General features: G+C 35.2%; 1 protein-coding gene across 1 annotated transcript; it reads left to right on the top strand.

The window, feature by feature from the left end:
• The first annotated feature begins 44 nt into the window (after positions 1–44).
• On the top strand, positions 45–13,383 carry LOC110454882 (enoyl-CoA hydratase domain-containing protein 3, mitochondrial-like). Its single transcript, XM_021504641.1, has 10 exons — positions 45–113; positions 1,809–1,924; positions 2,876–3,005; positions 4,297–4,368; positions 5,732–5,765; positions 7,052–7,136; positions 8,689–8,798; positions 9,559–9,617; positions 10,845–10,951; positions 11,802–13,383. Exons 1-10 carry the CDS (start codon positions 66–68, stop codon positions 11,917–11,919), a joined length of 879 nt encoding a protein of 292 aa, XP_021360316.1. The 5' UTR covers positions 45–65; the 3' UTR covers positions 11,920–13,383.
• The last annotated feature ends 689 nt before the right edge of the window (positions 13,384–14,072 follow it).

Here is a 14,072-nt window from a genome sequence, read left to right as displayed (position 1 = left end):
TTTGTCGCTTTGAATACAGCCAGCCAATCAACGACGTCGTTCAATCAGGCGTTCGGTATTGTAACATGATGGCCGGAAGGTTGTGGAGAAGTCGTCTGTTACAGATAGCAAATGTAATTATATACCTTTTGCCACTGTGTCATCAAATGTCAGGGACACGTGTGATAAAATAACTGCACTGTCCAATATTTCGATTAAGTCCATGACTTTGGAAACTTGACATTAGGCTGTACCAGATGATTTCACATTTCACATGTGCAGAACCTTACTCTTAGCATGTAGTATGTACGTGCTTAGATCACAGGGGCTAGCAACGATTTATATGTGATAAGAATATAAAAAAATGAGAAAAAATACGTAACTGTACCTAACATACAGTTACGTATTTTTTCTGACTATTTTTATTCTTATCATATATAAATCGTTGTTTGCCCCTGTGCTTAGATCGATCTGATCGAAGTCAGTGCTATTGTTGGTAAATTTTAATTTTGTGAAAATAAAATAAATTGTTTTAATACGTTGCAGTCATAAATAGGCATTAAAGTAAACCACAGGGGTCTGTTAGAAATGTCTTAGAATATGCATGTGCTAAACTGATGCCATACCTAAGCCAAGGTTTGCGCTGTGCCCATATCAAGGACGCTGAACAGTGAAGCAATTTATGACCCCCCCCCCCCCCCCCCCCCAATAACCAACAATTATTGTTTTTAAACAGACTTGCTATAAATTGGTTAATGCTAAATTGGACTTTTATCACCGGTATTCTGTACTTAGCATCAGAAATTGTAAGTGCCTCACTGTCAGTACCCCTTCCCCTTCATCTTTATTTGAAAAGGTACATAAATGTACTCTTACATGCATTTTGTAGGTCGGGGAAAACCACTAACTTGCGTATAATAAGCAAACTCGCCTATTATACGCCAATAGGGGTATGCATTTGTTACTAAAAATAGCAAAAATCACTTTAATCTTAACTTTTTCAAAATGTTTGTACAAGTCGCATTTATTCAGTCACGAAACATAATACAATTGCAAAAATAAACTTTACTTGCATGTGGGAAAGTACCAAAAATAGATGCAATACTTCAGGTAAAGTTACATCAAGTTTCTAAGTAGTAAACGCTTTCAGTAAACATCTTTTAGCAAAATATTATTTACCTTGTCGTAAATTAATGTGGTTTTTAATAATATCTTGCAAAAGTTACTGTTTAAGCAATTTGGGTTATTTTTAGTAATAAATCCATACTCCAACTGGTGTATAATAGGCGAGTTATACGTAAGTTCGTGGTTTTCTCCAAACTGTTTTGGGCCATTGTCAACATTTTTAGTTCAAAATAAATGACTCCTCCCCATCATTTTTTTTTTTAGAAAAGGAGATAGTCATGCAGTTGAAACAGCATCTATCATTACATAAATTAAGCTTTATACTACAGTTGTTATAGCATAGTTAACAATTGGAAAGGAGGGTGGTATATTAACTTTGTGAGTCTTATAGCTACATGTATGAACCTGGATTTTTTAAAACCATTCTTATCAGTGTCGGATATCACTAAAATATTAGCATCTCAAATGGATTGACTCGGATGATAGACTAATAATTGATATTCGTGAATCCTTATTTTCATGCAGCTACAGGTGTACTTGACTCAAATTAAGATTGATTTTGTAAAATCATGATGGACTGATTGAGTTTCAATTATAACATTAACTTGATTGATATCTGTTTACACTATAACTGACTACCTAGTATATATATTATAGATTATGACCTATGATTTGTTGTATATAGTATATGTATATAATTACAGATTACAAGACAATTTTCCACACAAAGATCAAGATTACAGAGGCCAGACAAGGGATACACTATCACTACAGAGGAAAAAGGCATCAGAACCATTTGTCTCAATGATCCAAAGAAGAGGTATACATGTATACATACATCACAATACTTTCCCATGAAACTACATGTTTTAAAGGATTAAGCACCAAATTCTCCCATTGCATTACAATAGATTATACATGTTATGAGACTGTAACACTAGTTGGTAAGGTCACCCCTAATGTGACATAACTGGTCTGATCATGACAGCACTCACTGCTTTTTAAATAACTTTACAAACTGACATTTAAGCAGAATGGACTAGCTTCATGAAATGATAACTTAAAAATATGCGTAATTGATGTTTTGACACATGGCTATTATAATGGTCCTCTATAGCTAACACACATTGATATTGCTGACAAACTTAGCAGAGTCTTACTTACATTCTGATGTACATGTATTAGTTTTGTCAGCAATGACAATGTGTATTACAGGACGATAACACCATTTGCTAAAACATTTATTTTGCCTAAATTGTTGTGAAGGAGAAGACATAAATTAAAGTCTAGTCTATTGTTGGGAGGCCGTGGTGGCCAAGTGGTTAAGGTGTCTGTCCAGCAGCGATCATTAGCCTTCCAACTCTGGGTTACAGGTTTGGGCCTATGTGGGGCAGTCACCAGGTACTGGCCGCAGGTTGGTGGTTTTTCTCCAGGTACTCTGGTTTTCCTCCATCACCAAAAACTGGCTTGTCTTGAGATAACCAAAGCTGCTAATAGCTAGGACATAATAAAAGCACCAACAAACCAATCTAAACCAAACATATCTGTTGTGCTTAATCCTTTTGTTAACCCTTTCACCACTATAGATCATAATGGACTTATCCAGATCAATGCATGGTAGAGTGTATTAAAGTTACATAGGGGTGAAAGGGTTAAGTAACACTATGGTCATTTGCATTTACCTTGCTAATTGTGTTATACATATCCTCGCATTTATAGTAAAATACTTCTGAACACTCAACATACTGAACAAGACAGTTTTCGTCTACAGAAATGCTTTGTCTTTGGGGATGCTGGAGGCCTTGAGGTCAGATTTGTCACATCAAACAGACGACCTGCGTGTTATCATTCTTACTGCTAAAGGGCCAGTTTTCTCTGCAGGCCATGATCTGAAGGAATTGGTAAGACTTTGTATATATATATAATAACATGTTTTGTTTTTATCAGCTACATGTATCACCAATTATTTGTTGTGACTGTCACAGTTTCAATGTTAAAGAAAACAACTCGCATGCAGTGATTATGTAATTATATGATAAGTTAATAAATTGTGTTTTATTTTCATGCTACAAAATTAATTTTCTTCTGGTTTGCTTTTTAAACATAATTAGGATTTTCTGTGTTTATATCCCCCTCAATTAACAAAGTAAACAGACAAATTGATTTGTACTCAGATCACAGTATCCATCTGTCTGTCTGTCTGTCTTTCCATCTGTCTGTCTGTCTGTCTGTCCATCTGTCCATCTGTCTGTCTGTCTGTCTGTCCATCTGTCTGTCTGTCTGTCTGTCTGTCTCCAGACACATTAGTTTTAGTAATAAAAGTGGTATCTGCCTTTAAATTATTTATTTTAGTTCAATTCTATATTATGACACACTATGCCTTTTTTTCGTAAAGAAAAACTCCGGTCCCTATCAATGGGCACACCATATGTATATATAGTTTTATTATTAGTTATTCCTCAATCATTACTTACAAATTATCCTGATTTCAACGAAAATACTGCATAGCTTTCAAGGAATTAACTTCATACAATTCATCAGTATGCAAGGTATCAATATATTTTTCAATACTTTCTGTGGAGTTATGCCCCTTTTTATAGGAAAACAATTTTGTCTATTCATTAACCTCGGTGTAATTAACTGAACTTTTTGTATGTTAAATTTGTGTAATTTTGATATTTGACCCTTCACTGCATCTCTTTGTTGGGACTCATATACATGTACTTTGTCACCTATTTTTACCATATTTTGACATTTTAGTACTTCTGGGGGTGTCAGAATGTCCCATACTCAAATCAGGCTGCTATTATATGTCCCCACTGTTGCACTGCCACAGGGGACTCTTAGGTTTTTATTCCCTCAGTCAGTCAGTTGGTTAATCAGAAAGTCTGTTTGTGTGTCGCTATGTCCAGGGCATATCTGGTATGGTCAATTTGTCACCTACAACAGCCAAAGATTGCATGTGCATTTCCCTTGGGATTGTGGAGAGTCAATTACCGGTACACTGGAATTCTGTCTGCAGTCACAGTCTATACATTTGTAAAGGGTTATGGTGCTTAGAATGTTCGCAGTGGAATGTCAATCAGCTTGTTAATCTTTATGAATTTTGTACAAGGGTTAAATCAAATTATAAAACTGTGTAACTTTTGCCTTAGCTTTCAGTACTTTCAGTACTTTGATTTTTATTTATAGACAACTAAAGAAGGTCGGAATCATCACATGCAGGTATTCCAAACCTGCACTGAAGTCATGGTGATGGTTCAGGTAACTGTTTATTTTTCATTCTGGAAAACACTGTCAAAGTGGCCAAGATGTAAATGATTTATCTTTCTTTTACATGTAAACAATGTCCTCTTGGGTGTCAAATCTAAGCAGATTTTTCTTCCACTGAGGTATAATGTATAATATTGAGTTCCGTCTCATAACCATATGTTTTCTCTTTTCATGGTCTCCTATTTTCATGCTTATATGCTTATAACTCTTTGTCACATTGTTATAAATCTCTGACATGCCAAAAGGCCTAGGCTTGCAAACATGTTTTAGTTGATTGTTGCAAAACTGTAACATCTTTTTTTCCCAGTGTCAAGCATCATGAATTTTGTCTTAAATGTCCACAGTTTATAACTGTTTGTTAAGTGTAATGTTTAGTACAGATATATATATATATTAGGTATTAAATTTATATTGAGAATGCTAATCCTTTAAAAACAAAAATTGAGAAAAATCAAGAATTCCTGGTTGCTGTTTTCTATCGAATGATTCAAAAAAGTTTTTTTTTTATTTTTATAATTGAATTTGATTTTGTTATAAATAAATTAAAGTAGTTTTGATCTATTGGTGCATATATATGTAAGTGCAAATGACAAACTGTGGATATATTTTGGACCATTAGCAACTAAAGATGGCCTCTTGTTCAGTGATGGGCTGAGATATTTTCACTTTCTTTTCAGATTCCACCAGTGTTGTTATCTTTTGGTTGATTTGAAATCTAAAAGAGCTTTCCTGATCTCTGAATGGCTAAGACATTTCTTGACCAATTCTCAAATCTTCTAGAATTTTTTTAACCAAATGTCATACAGATAATTCCTGTCATTGTCCATTCCAAGTACTAGTGTTGTTTGTTATTTATCTCTTTAGGTCAATAACATATCTAAAGATGTTGAATATGGTCTTAAGTTAGCAAAACATTTCATCTTTTAGACAACAGAAGATAACAATTCAAAGAGATATTTGGGTGATACAGGCCGAATGGGCCTCATTTTGTTTACGAAACATACCAAAGGAACATTTCTCATTCAGTGTTTGGGAGACGCGCAGGCGTTTAAGTTTTGAATGTAAGAGTTATCTTCCTGTGAGGAACAGTACCATTAATTTGGTAAAACATACATATAAACAATGTCTGAGGTTAGCAAACACATTTCAAATTCTTTTCTAGTTCAGACAACAGGCATGGCTGAACGATACAGGTATGATGGGTCTCTAAAGTCTTGTTAATAGATGAAATTTCTCAAAAGTAAAATGGTAGATTTAGTAAGAAATACCTGGTGTTGGTACTAAATTATAAATAAAGTTCACTATCTATCAGTACTGTAAACATTGTTCTGATTCTTCTTCCATTATTTTGTAGGAGCTGCCAGTACCAGTGATTGCCCAGGTATCAGGTAAGCTTTGCCAACACCTTGGATTTCACTTAATATGTTGCTTGCAATGTCACATTTCAGTAAATATCACGTTTTATGAAGCACCATCTTTTTCTCTATATATTATATGAGTGTCATTGAGTTTGGTTTTATGTCATGTCATTTGAAACATTACTCATGCTAGTTTTCATGTCATATTTTGCAAGTTACTAATTAAGCACAGGTAATTTATTTATAGTTCATGTGTTTTATAAGACCTTTGTAAACAATGCTGTTTTCTTGTAATTCCCCTGGTTACTCTAGCTATTAAACATGACTGAATGATTTACTTTATAATTATCAAATTTAGTTGGTGTATAATAGCAAAACTACCTAGTTGGTCTGTGTAGACAAGAATCATAGTAGTCTCCATATGCCTACAACAAAAAGGGCCTGTAGATTCTACAATATTTATCACATTTTGATGTCCCATACTTTTGGTGAGACAAGGTTGTTACGTTTTTAGCTCGCCTTGCCCAAAGGGCCAATTAAAGTGAGCTTATGCCGTGGCGCGGCATCCATCGTCCGTCCATCTGGCGTCCAGCGGCAATATTTTACTTAAAACAACTTCTTCTTAATAACCAAAAGGCCTAGCTGTTTGGCCAGAAGCGAACGGGGATAAAGGGCTGTCAAGTTTGTTCAAATAAAGGGTGATGATATTTGGCCAGTAGCATGCTGGGATGAAGGGCTACCAAGTTTGTTTAAATGTATGACCTTCATTCATATTCAAGGTCACATGGAGTCAAATATGGTAAACATTTTAAATAACTTCTTCTGAATAACCAAAATGCCCAGGGTGATGATATTAGGATGAAGGGCTATTGAGTCATTTGAATGACATTGACTCATTTTCAATGTCACATTTGGTCAGATATGTATAAACCTTGAAATGACCTAATCTCATGAAACAAAAGGTCTAGAGTGGTGATATTTGGCAAATTGCATGCTGGGATGACGGGCTAAAAAGTTTGTTCAATGAAATGACCTTGTTTGACTTTCAAGGTCACAGAGGTCAAATGTTTTAAAATCTTTTAACATGTTGTTTTGAATGACTTATAGTCATAAATACTGATATTTTGCCTGTAGCTTTATTTTTGATCACTTTTAAGGTTACAGATGTAATATTAATACCAGGTGAGCGATGCATGCCCATTGGGCCTTTTGTTTGTATTCTTAATTGTATACAAATTAGGCTTTACAACTTGTGAAATTTATTACATGAGGTTTAAGTTTAATTTGTGTTTTGTTCCTGTTTTATTACACAATAGGACTGGCCACAGCAGCAGGGTGTCAGTTAGTGGCTAGTTGTGACATGGCCGTGGCAACAGACACATCCAGATTTGCTACTCCAGGGTAAGATTATAAGACTCTTTTATGCCCAGTGGTGAAGAATAGGGAAATTCCACCAAAGGGATTTTCAGATTGGGTAAAACCCGAGGGTGGAATTTTCCTATCCTACACTCCTGGGCATGAAAGAATATTTGTTCTTTCATTGCAATCATTCTATTAGCTCCAAAATAAAAATAAATTGTCATAATTTCCGCATTGCAGCATCTAAATTTTCTGATTTCTTGACATCATGTGATTGTTCTTCCATTGTGACATCACACACATGAAAAGGGGTTTAAAATAGATTTTTTTTTAAAGCGGACCTTTCTTACACTGGACTGTTCTGTACATCTTAAAAGATAATCTTTTAGCTTAAGTAACATTGAATGAATCGTAAAACATTCAAATTTTAGTGTATAAAGTACTGATTCTCAAATAATTTTTGTATTTCATTCAGTTACATTTTATGTTATACTCTGTAAAATTATGCTGTCTAAGTGATTCAGAGCTTGATATTACTTGTATGCTAATGTAACAGGAGATGGAAATATGTGACCGGTCAAGACTGGGATTCGAACCAGAGTCCTCTAATCTTAAGGTGCATGCTCTAACTACTTTAGTTGTACTATGTAGTCATCTGGCCCAGTCTGCTATCACCCCCTCCTTTTGTAAGTCATTGCTTCCTCTGAGCACAACAATATGCACGGGTTCAGCCCAACTATGAACTCTGAACTCTTGACAAATGTCAACCTAGTGAGCTACCTGGGACTAAGAGAAAGTAGTTCATCTGTTTTGAAATGTAATATGTAAGGGGTAAAGTCATGCCAATGTAAATGCAGGCCTTGAAAGTCTTTGCCTTGGCTGACAAGAAAGCAACATCAAAATGCTAGATGTGTCCCTTATATATTGTAAATGTCCTAACAGTTTTACCCTTTGGAATGAAAATGAAAGCAGCCCTGGTGAGTATGAACATATGAATATATATAGATCTTTACAGCTGACCTTGCTGAGAGCTCTTTTCTTCATGTCCTTTGATATTGGCCTTGTCTTTGTTAAGGCTGAAAGCTCTTTTCTTCATGTCCTTTGATATTGGCCTTGTCTTTGTTCAGGCTGAAAGCTCTTTTCTTCGTGTCCTTTGATATTGGCCTTGTCTTTGTTCAGGCTGGAAGCTCTTTTCTTCGTGTCCTTTGATATTGGCCTTGTCTCTGTTCAGGCTGAAAGCTATTTCTTCGTGTCCTTTGATATTGGCCTTGTCTTTGTTCAGGCTGAAAGCTCTTTTCCTCATGTCCTTTGATATTGGCCTTGTCTTTGTTCAGGCTGAAAGCTCTTTTCCTCATGTCCTTTGATATTGGCCTTGTCTTTGTTCAGGCTGGAAGCTCTTTTCTTCGTGTCCTTTGATATTGGCCTTGTCTTTGTTCAGGCTGAAAGCTCTTTTCTTCGTGTCCTTTGATATTGGCCTTGTTTTTGTTCAGGCTGAAAGCTCTTTTCCACATGTCCTTTGATATTGGCCTTGTCTTTGTTCAGGCTGAAAGCTCTTTTCTTCATGTCCTTTGATATTGGCCTTGTCTTTGTTCAGGGTCAGTGTTGGACTGTTTTGTTCCACTCCGGCTGTCGCTGTTGGCCGCTCAGTGCCCAGGAAGGTAGCTATGGAGATGCTTTTCACGGGACATCCAATATCTGCTCAAGGTAGGTGCAGGTCACTTCTGGGCTTTGTTTTAAATTGTAAATTCTGAAATGTGTCACGTACTAACATGGAAGTATCCTGAAAATTTAATCTGTTAATAATCACATAGTTTGCGATGATGAATTGAAACACCTATCATTGTACCAACTTCACTGTCCAATACTCTAGACTTTACTGTCAACTGGTTTACTGATAACAGTATATCCTTTAATTTAGCAGTTTTTTCTCCAATCAAAATATTTATGAATATGTCATTTGATTTCATAAAGTGTTGGTGATGTATACAAGTACTACAGAAATGTCCGGCCTGACTGGGGTTCAAACCCGGTACCCTCCGAACTCTAGATGGACACTCTACCAATTGAGCTACCTGGTTGCCGACGAATGACCCAGTCCAGTTCTGCTACATTCATCCCTCCTTTTTTTAAGTTTTCGCCCCCAAAGACACAACTAGTTACAAAAATGCACGGCAAGACCGGCGTTCGAACCCTGGACCCTCCAAACTCTTTTGTTTGCTGTCTTGTCTACAGCCAACATATTGAGATGGCTCATATCAAGAGGATGTTTTTCTCTTCAGAAATGATTTATCAAAGCAAAGTTATACATTGTACCAGAATATACAGTTTCCAGTGTGTAGTTACAGTTTCGGGCAATGGTACGGGGACCATTAAAGTCAATAGCAATTTACAGGAGAATGACCATACACTATATCACTGTAAGAAAAAGTTACTTACAACCAGTATTTTGTATTTGTTGTGACAGATGCACTACTACATGGACTAGTCAGTCGGGTGGTACCGGAGGACGAATTGGAGGAGACGGTAAGACAGCTCTGCATACTGAACGTTTTACCCTGACCTATGGATCTAGTTTGAAGTGGGTTTGGAACAAAGACTTTTACATAATATATGATATAGAATAAATATAAACAAACTAGAAAAGGAGACAGATCTCAGTTGCTAGTCAGTGAATTTTGTTTGCTCAGTTTTACTGCCAAATTCAGGCTGTTTCCCCTAGCTAAAAAGAAATGACCAAAACTTGAGGAATATATTCCCAATTTCTACACAAATAATGCTATATTTTCTCATTTCATAAAGGACTAGGCTGTTGCAAAATGAAGGAATCAAAAACACTGCTAGTGCTTTTACCCATATGATAGGGTTCCTGATATAATTACTTGGACAAAAGTGCTAGCAACTCTGTCTTATTGTTTGTTTATTTTTATCAGTGTACCAATCACATACACTATGCAATATATATTTCTACTGATAATGATATATATATATCTCATTATAAATATGATTTACTGACTGCAGAGAAAATTGTAGGAATAAAAAGTCTAAATCAAAAACCAAGTGAGAAGTTATAAAATGAACATTTCTACACTACCATACCAAAGGCAGGTCCTTTACGTAGTAATCATATGCATAGGTAAGCAGTTTCTGAATGGTTAAGTCGTTCTAATTAGAATAATCCCCACCTATAAAACGGAAAAATAAAAATAAAGTCTGTGGTTAGTTGGTGTTTGGAGACAAATAGTGCATTTTCTTGTTTTTTCTCTTGAAAATAGGTGCCTTCTATAGGAACGAAAGTTATTTATAACTTCTTCTAGGAATATCATATAACTTATGGCATTGTCGTATCCTAAGGTCAAGGTCACAGCAGGGGGTCAAAGTGCATGTCATTCTATTTCTTTCAGTTATAATTTCTTTTGCCTTTTTTTTCAAAACAAGAAGGTCAGCTCTTGTTTGTGATTTGGTATGAATTTCAAAATTGGTTCGGTATACTTTTATGTTGAAACTGCTTTTTAGATATAATTTTCCTGACCATAGTGATATCTGGACTAAGACAACCTGATACTGATGCTGAAATAAGCTTAACTTAATAAAGCTACATTTTAGCATAAAACACTTGCATTCAGTCTTTTTGAACTTGATTAACCTACCTTCTTTTCATGTTTGAATTTTTTAAAGGATGACATCTTCTAGAATATAAGTATGGTTGAACAGTTTATTTGTAATTGCTGGTTTGAACTGTTTGTTTTACAGACGCTGGGGATAGCTAATAGGATATGTGAGACAAGTAAGAGTGTGGTGGCCCTAGGCAAGGCTACCTTCTACGCTCAGATGAACCTGGAGAGGAAGGAGGCCTACACGTATGTAGTCCCTATCAGTACCACACATGTTGTATAGGCCTCGTACATTAAGTCAATATTAATGTTACTCAACATACTTCTGGGATCCTTTTTTGTCTGGTTTTGCCATATATAAACATGAACATAAGTCTGAGACCAAGAGGATGAACTTCTACATACATTTAGACTTTTTAGATGTTGGTTATTGGGGTAGATTTACTTATTTAAAACTGGCTGTTCTTTTGCCTTTTTTTTCAAAACAAGAAGGTCAGCTCTTGTTTGTGATTTGGTTTGAATTTCAAAGCGATTTTAGAGATTTATACAAAAATACCCTAAGGTCTGTTTGGTATATATACAGCATCATCAAAGAAGCTAAGAAAAGAGCACCCCCACAGCAATACAGTTTGCACTGTAGTGTAGCATGTACGTTGAAAAAATTTGAACCTGTTTTTTGAGTAAATTCAAATTTGTCGTTGACTGAACGTCCCAATTGACGGCTCCCATCACCTTACAAACACTGTACTTTAAGATAGATTCTTCTAGAGTAGAATCTTAGCATTTTATTACACTTTGATTTATTATCTTTTGCTTCAAAGCATCTGTTGATCGATCGCGTAAAAGTTTTCAAGTAAAAAAAAATGAACATGTTCAGAGTACTCACCTTCTACTTGTTTTGGCAGCCGCCGTCTTTTAAACAGTCCCAACTTTTTTCAACAAACAGGCTACACTTCAGTGATTTAGTGGCTGAACTGTATTACCCTAGCTCGTACATGATGTAACATCAGTCTCACAGTTTAAGTGTTGTTTCAGCAATGTTACTGTTCTGTTTTGTATCAGGATCACCAGCAGTTTTTATCCTTCTCACCCGCAGGTTGACATCTAAGGTCATGGTCGAGAATCTGTCACTCGGTGACGGACAGGAGGGCATCAGGGCCTTCATAGAGAAACGGAAGCCATCTTGGAGTCATGATACCAAAAAGGTCCACTAACTGTCAGAATGCTTAAAGGGGAAACTGTTGTAGAAGTCAGCACTGATATGAAGTGCCCATACTGTATGCTTTAAAAACTTATATAATTTAAGTAGGTCCAAATTACGTAATTTGCAACCTGTGTAATTTAAGTAGGTCAAAATTACGTAATTTGCAACCTGTGTAATTTAAGTAGGTCAAAATTCCAATAGAATCATGTACATTGTTTGCATTGAAATTTCCATTAAATATAGAAGTGTCAAGAGAATTTCGGAAATAAGATTTGAATGGTTTATTCAACGTTGCCATATATTTTTCATCCATAGATCTACACTAGTACTGTTGATAGTATATGGTATGGTAGGAGATTAAATGAAATGAAATTTTCTCAAGCTGTGTATAAAATCTGGTCAATAATTAGATGATTTGTTGCTAGACTTAAAAATACAATATGAGAATTCAAGATTGTAATCAGTTTTAAAGTTAAGTTTAGATTTCTAGATATTTTGATTACAACACTTATACTTATGTATAAAGTTACAGAGGTAGGGCTTTGCTTGGTTTTGGCTTATTTACACAGGTTGTCTAAAGACCTTGTCAATAGGTACTGTATGGATCTGTATAATGAAACCTCTGTTATACAGACACCTGACTCACAGGAAGCCTGATGCCAAGCTTAAGGACACCATAACTATTCTATTTCTGTTGATATCTGTGGTGTGGTAGCATATTTCTGCCATCAACTTTCGACTTACGAGATGTCGACATAATCTACGACATCTTCTCAGATTATGTCGAGATCTTTAAAAAAATTATGTTGATGTAGGTAACTCGTAAGTTGAATGTCGATGCCAGAAATATGCCACAATACTTTGGTAATCAGAAAAACAGATATTTTGAACATTATATTGCCAATATTTTTCTGTATCATTACATTAATGAAACGTGACATAACATACACAATCAATAAAATTAATTACAATAATGAAATGTTTTGGGATGACATTATAAGGTCGATAGTGGAACACTCGAAGAATGAAATTGTGAGTCTTTGGACTGTCAAAGCTCTATATATGTAATTGATATAGAGCTGTCTTAAAACCTTCAGGCTCCTAATATAACTTGACTATACACAGACTGGTCAGTGTGAATGATAGGTTGTCTGTATATGTAAAAAGGGTAAACCAAAATATTTGACCGGTTGTGGTGACCAGATACTGGTCAATCATTACGGTATACTTTCTTCAGATTAGTGAGTCTTGTACTCCCCCTGTCTTGTAGATGTTGCGAGAGCAAGTGATTGTGACAAGTGGACTTGCATTAAGTCATATTTACATGTACAGTAGCATCAAATAAACTTACATTGTGAAGGTGCCCCACTGATATAAAAATTCATCCATCAATTTGAAGTGTAATTAATACTGTATATATGAAATTGTACCAGGCATCTTATTTTAAATTTATATATTCAGAGATTTAGGTCAATAATATCAATTTAAATGTATGTAATTTTACCGGGCATGTTTCATTTCAAATTGATATGCAAGATTTGGTTTATTTATACCAATTTAAAACAAATCTACAACAATGAGTATAGTTGATTGGTGTAGCAATGTGTTAATTTTTTTATTCTTGTTAAAATATACAATGTGTCATAATGTATACAGTTTGACAATATAGTATTACTGTTATCTGATTGTGTTGAATGATTTAATTGGTGCGATCGTACAAATTGTACATTATGTGATCTTGCTGAATGGCATCTTACTTGATTATGAAATGTTTTACATGTTATCAGATCAGATTTTGTGCAGTCGTAAAAAAACATTATACATGTTATCATATCTTGTGTGATCATAAATGAACATTTTATATATCAGATTTTGATGAAAGAAGTAATCTTTTGTGATTATAGATATTTGTTTGAGATTAATTAATAATAAAACTTTGACACAAATTGAAGATTAATTTGTTGCAGTCGTGTTTAGTTCTCTGGTCTGAAGGACCAAGGTGAGCTTATGCAATACCGTGGCATCCATCGTTGGTACGTCAGCAATTTCTATAAACGACTTCTTTTTCTTAACCACTGATAGGAATTTAACTTAATTTGGCTGGAAGCATCCCTAGGTGGTGAGGATTTAAAATTGTACAAAAGATGGGGCTGACCCCCCCCC

The sequence above is a fragment of the Mizuhopecten yessoensis genome, unplaced genomic scaffold (genome assembly GCF_002113885.1).
Source record: "Mizuhopecten yessoensis strain PY_sf001 unplaced genomic scaffold, ASM211388v2 scaffold8079, whole genome shotgun sequence".
In the NCBI taxonomy this organism is placed as follows: domain Eukaryota; kingdom Metazoa; phylum Mollusca; class Bivalvia; order Pectinida; family Pectinidae; genus Mizuhopecten; species Mizuhopecten yessoensis.
Note: the sequence above shows the minus strand (reverse complement) of the source record. Positions and strands in the feature narration are given on the sequence as shown.

Bases quoted from the DNA above. Each gene is read 5' to 3' on its own strand.
- LOC110454882 (XM_021504641.1), top strand. From the start codon at position 66: ATGATGGCCGGAAGGTTGTGGAGAAGTCGTCTGTTACAGATAGCAAAT. The intron at 3,006-4,296 runs GTAAGACTTTGT...TTTTATTTATAG, and splicing joins GCCATGATCTGAAGGAATTG to ACAACTAAAGAAGGTCGGAA. The intron at 5,766-7,051 runs GTAAGCTTTGCC...ATTACACAATAG, and splicing joins AGTGATTGCCCAGGTATCAG to GACTGGCCACAGCAGCAGGG.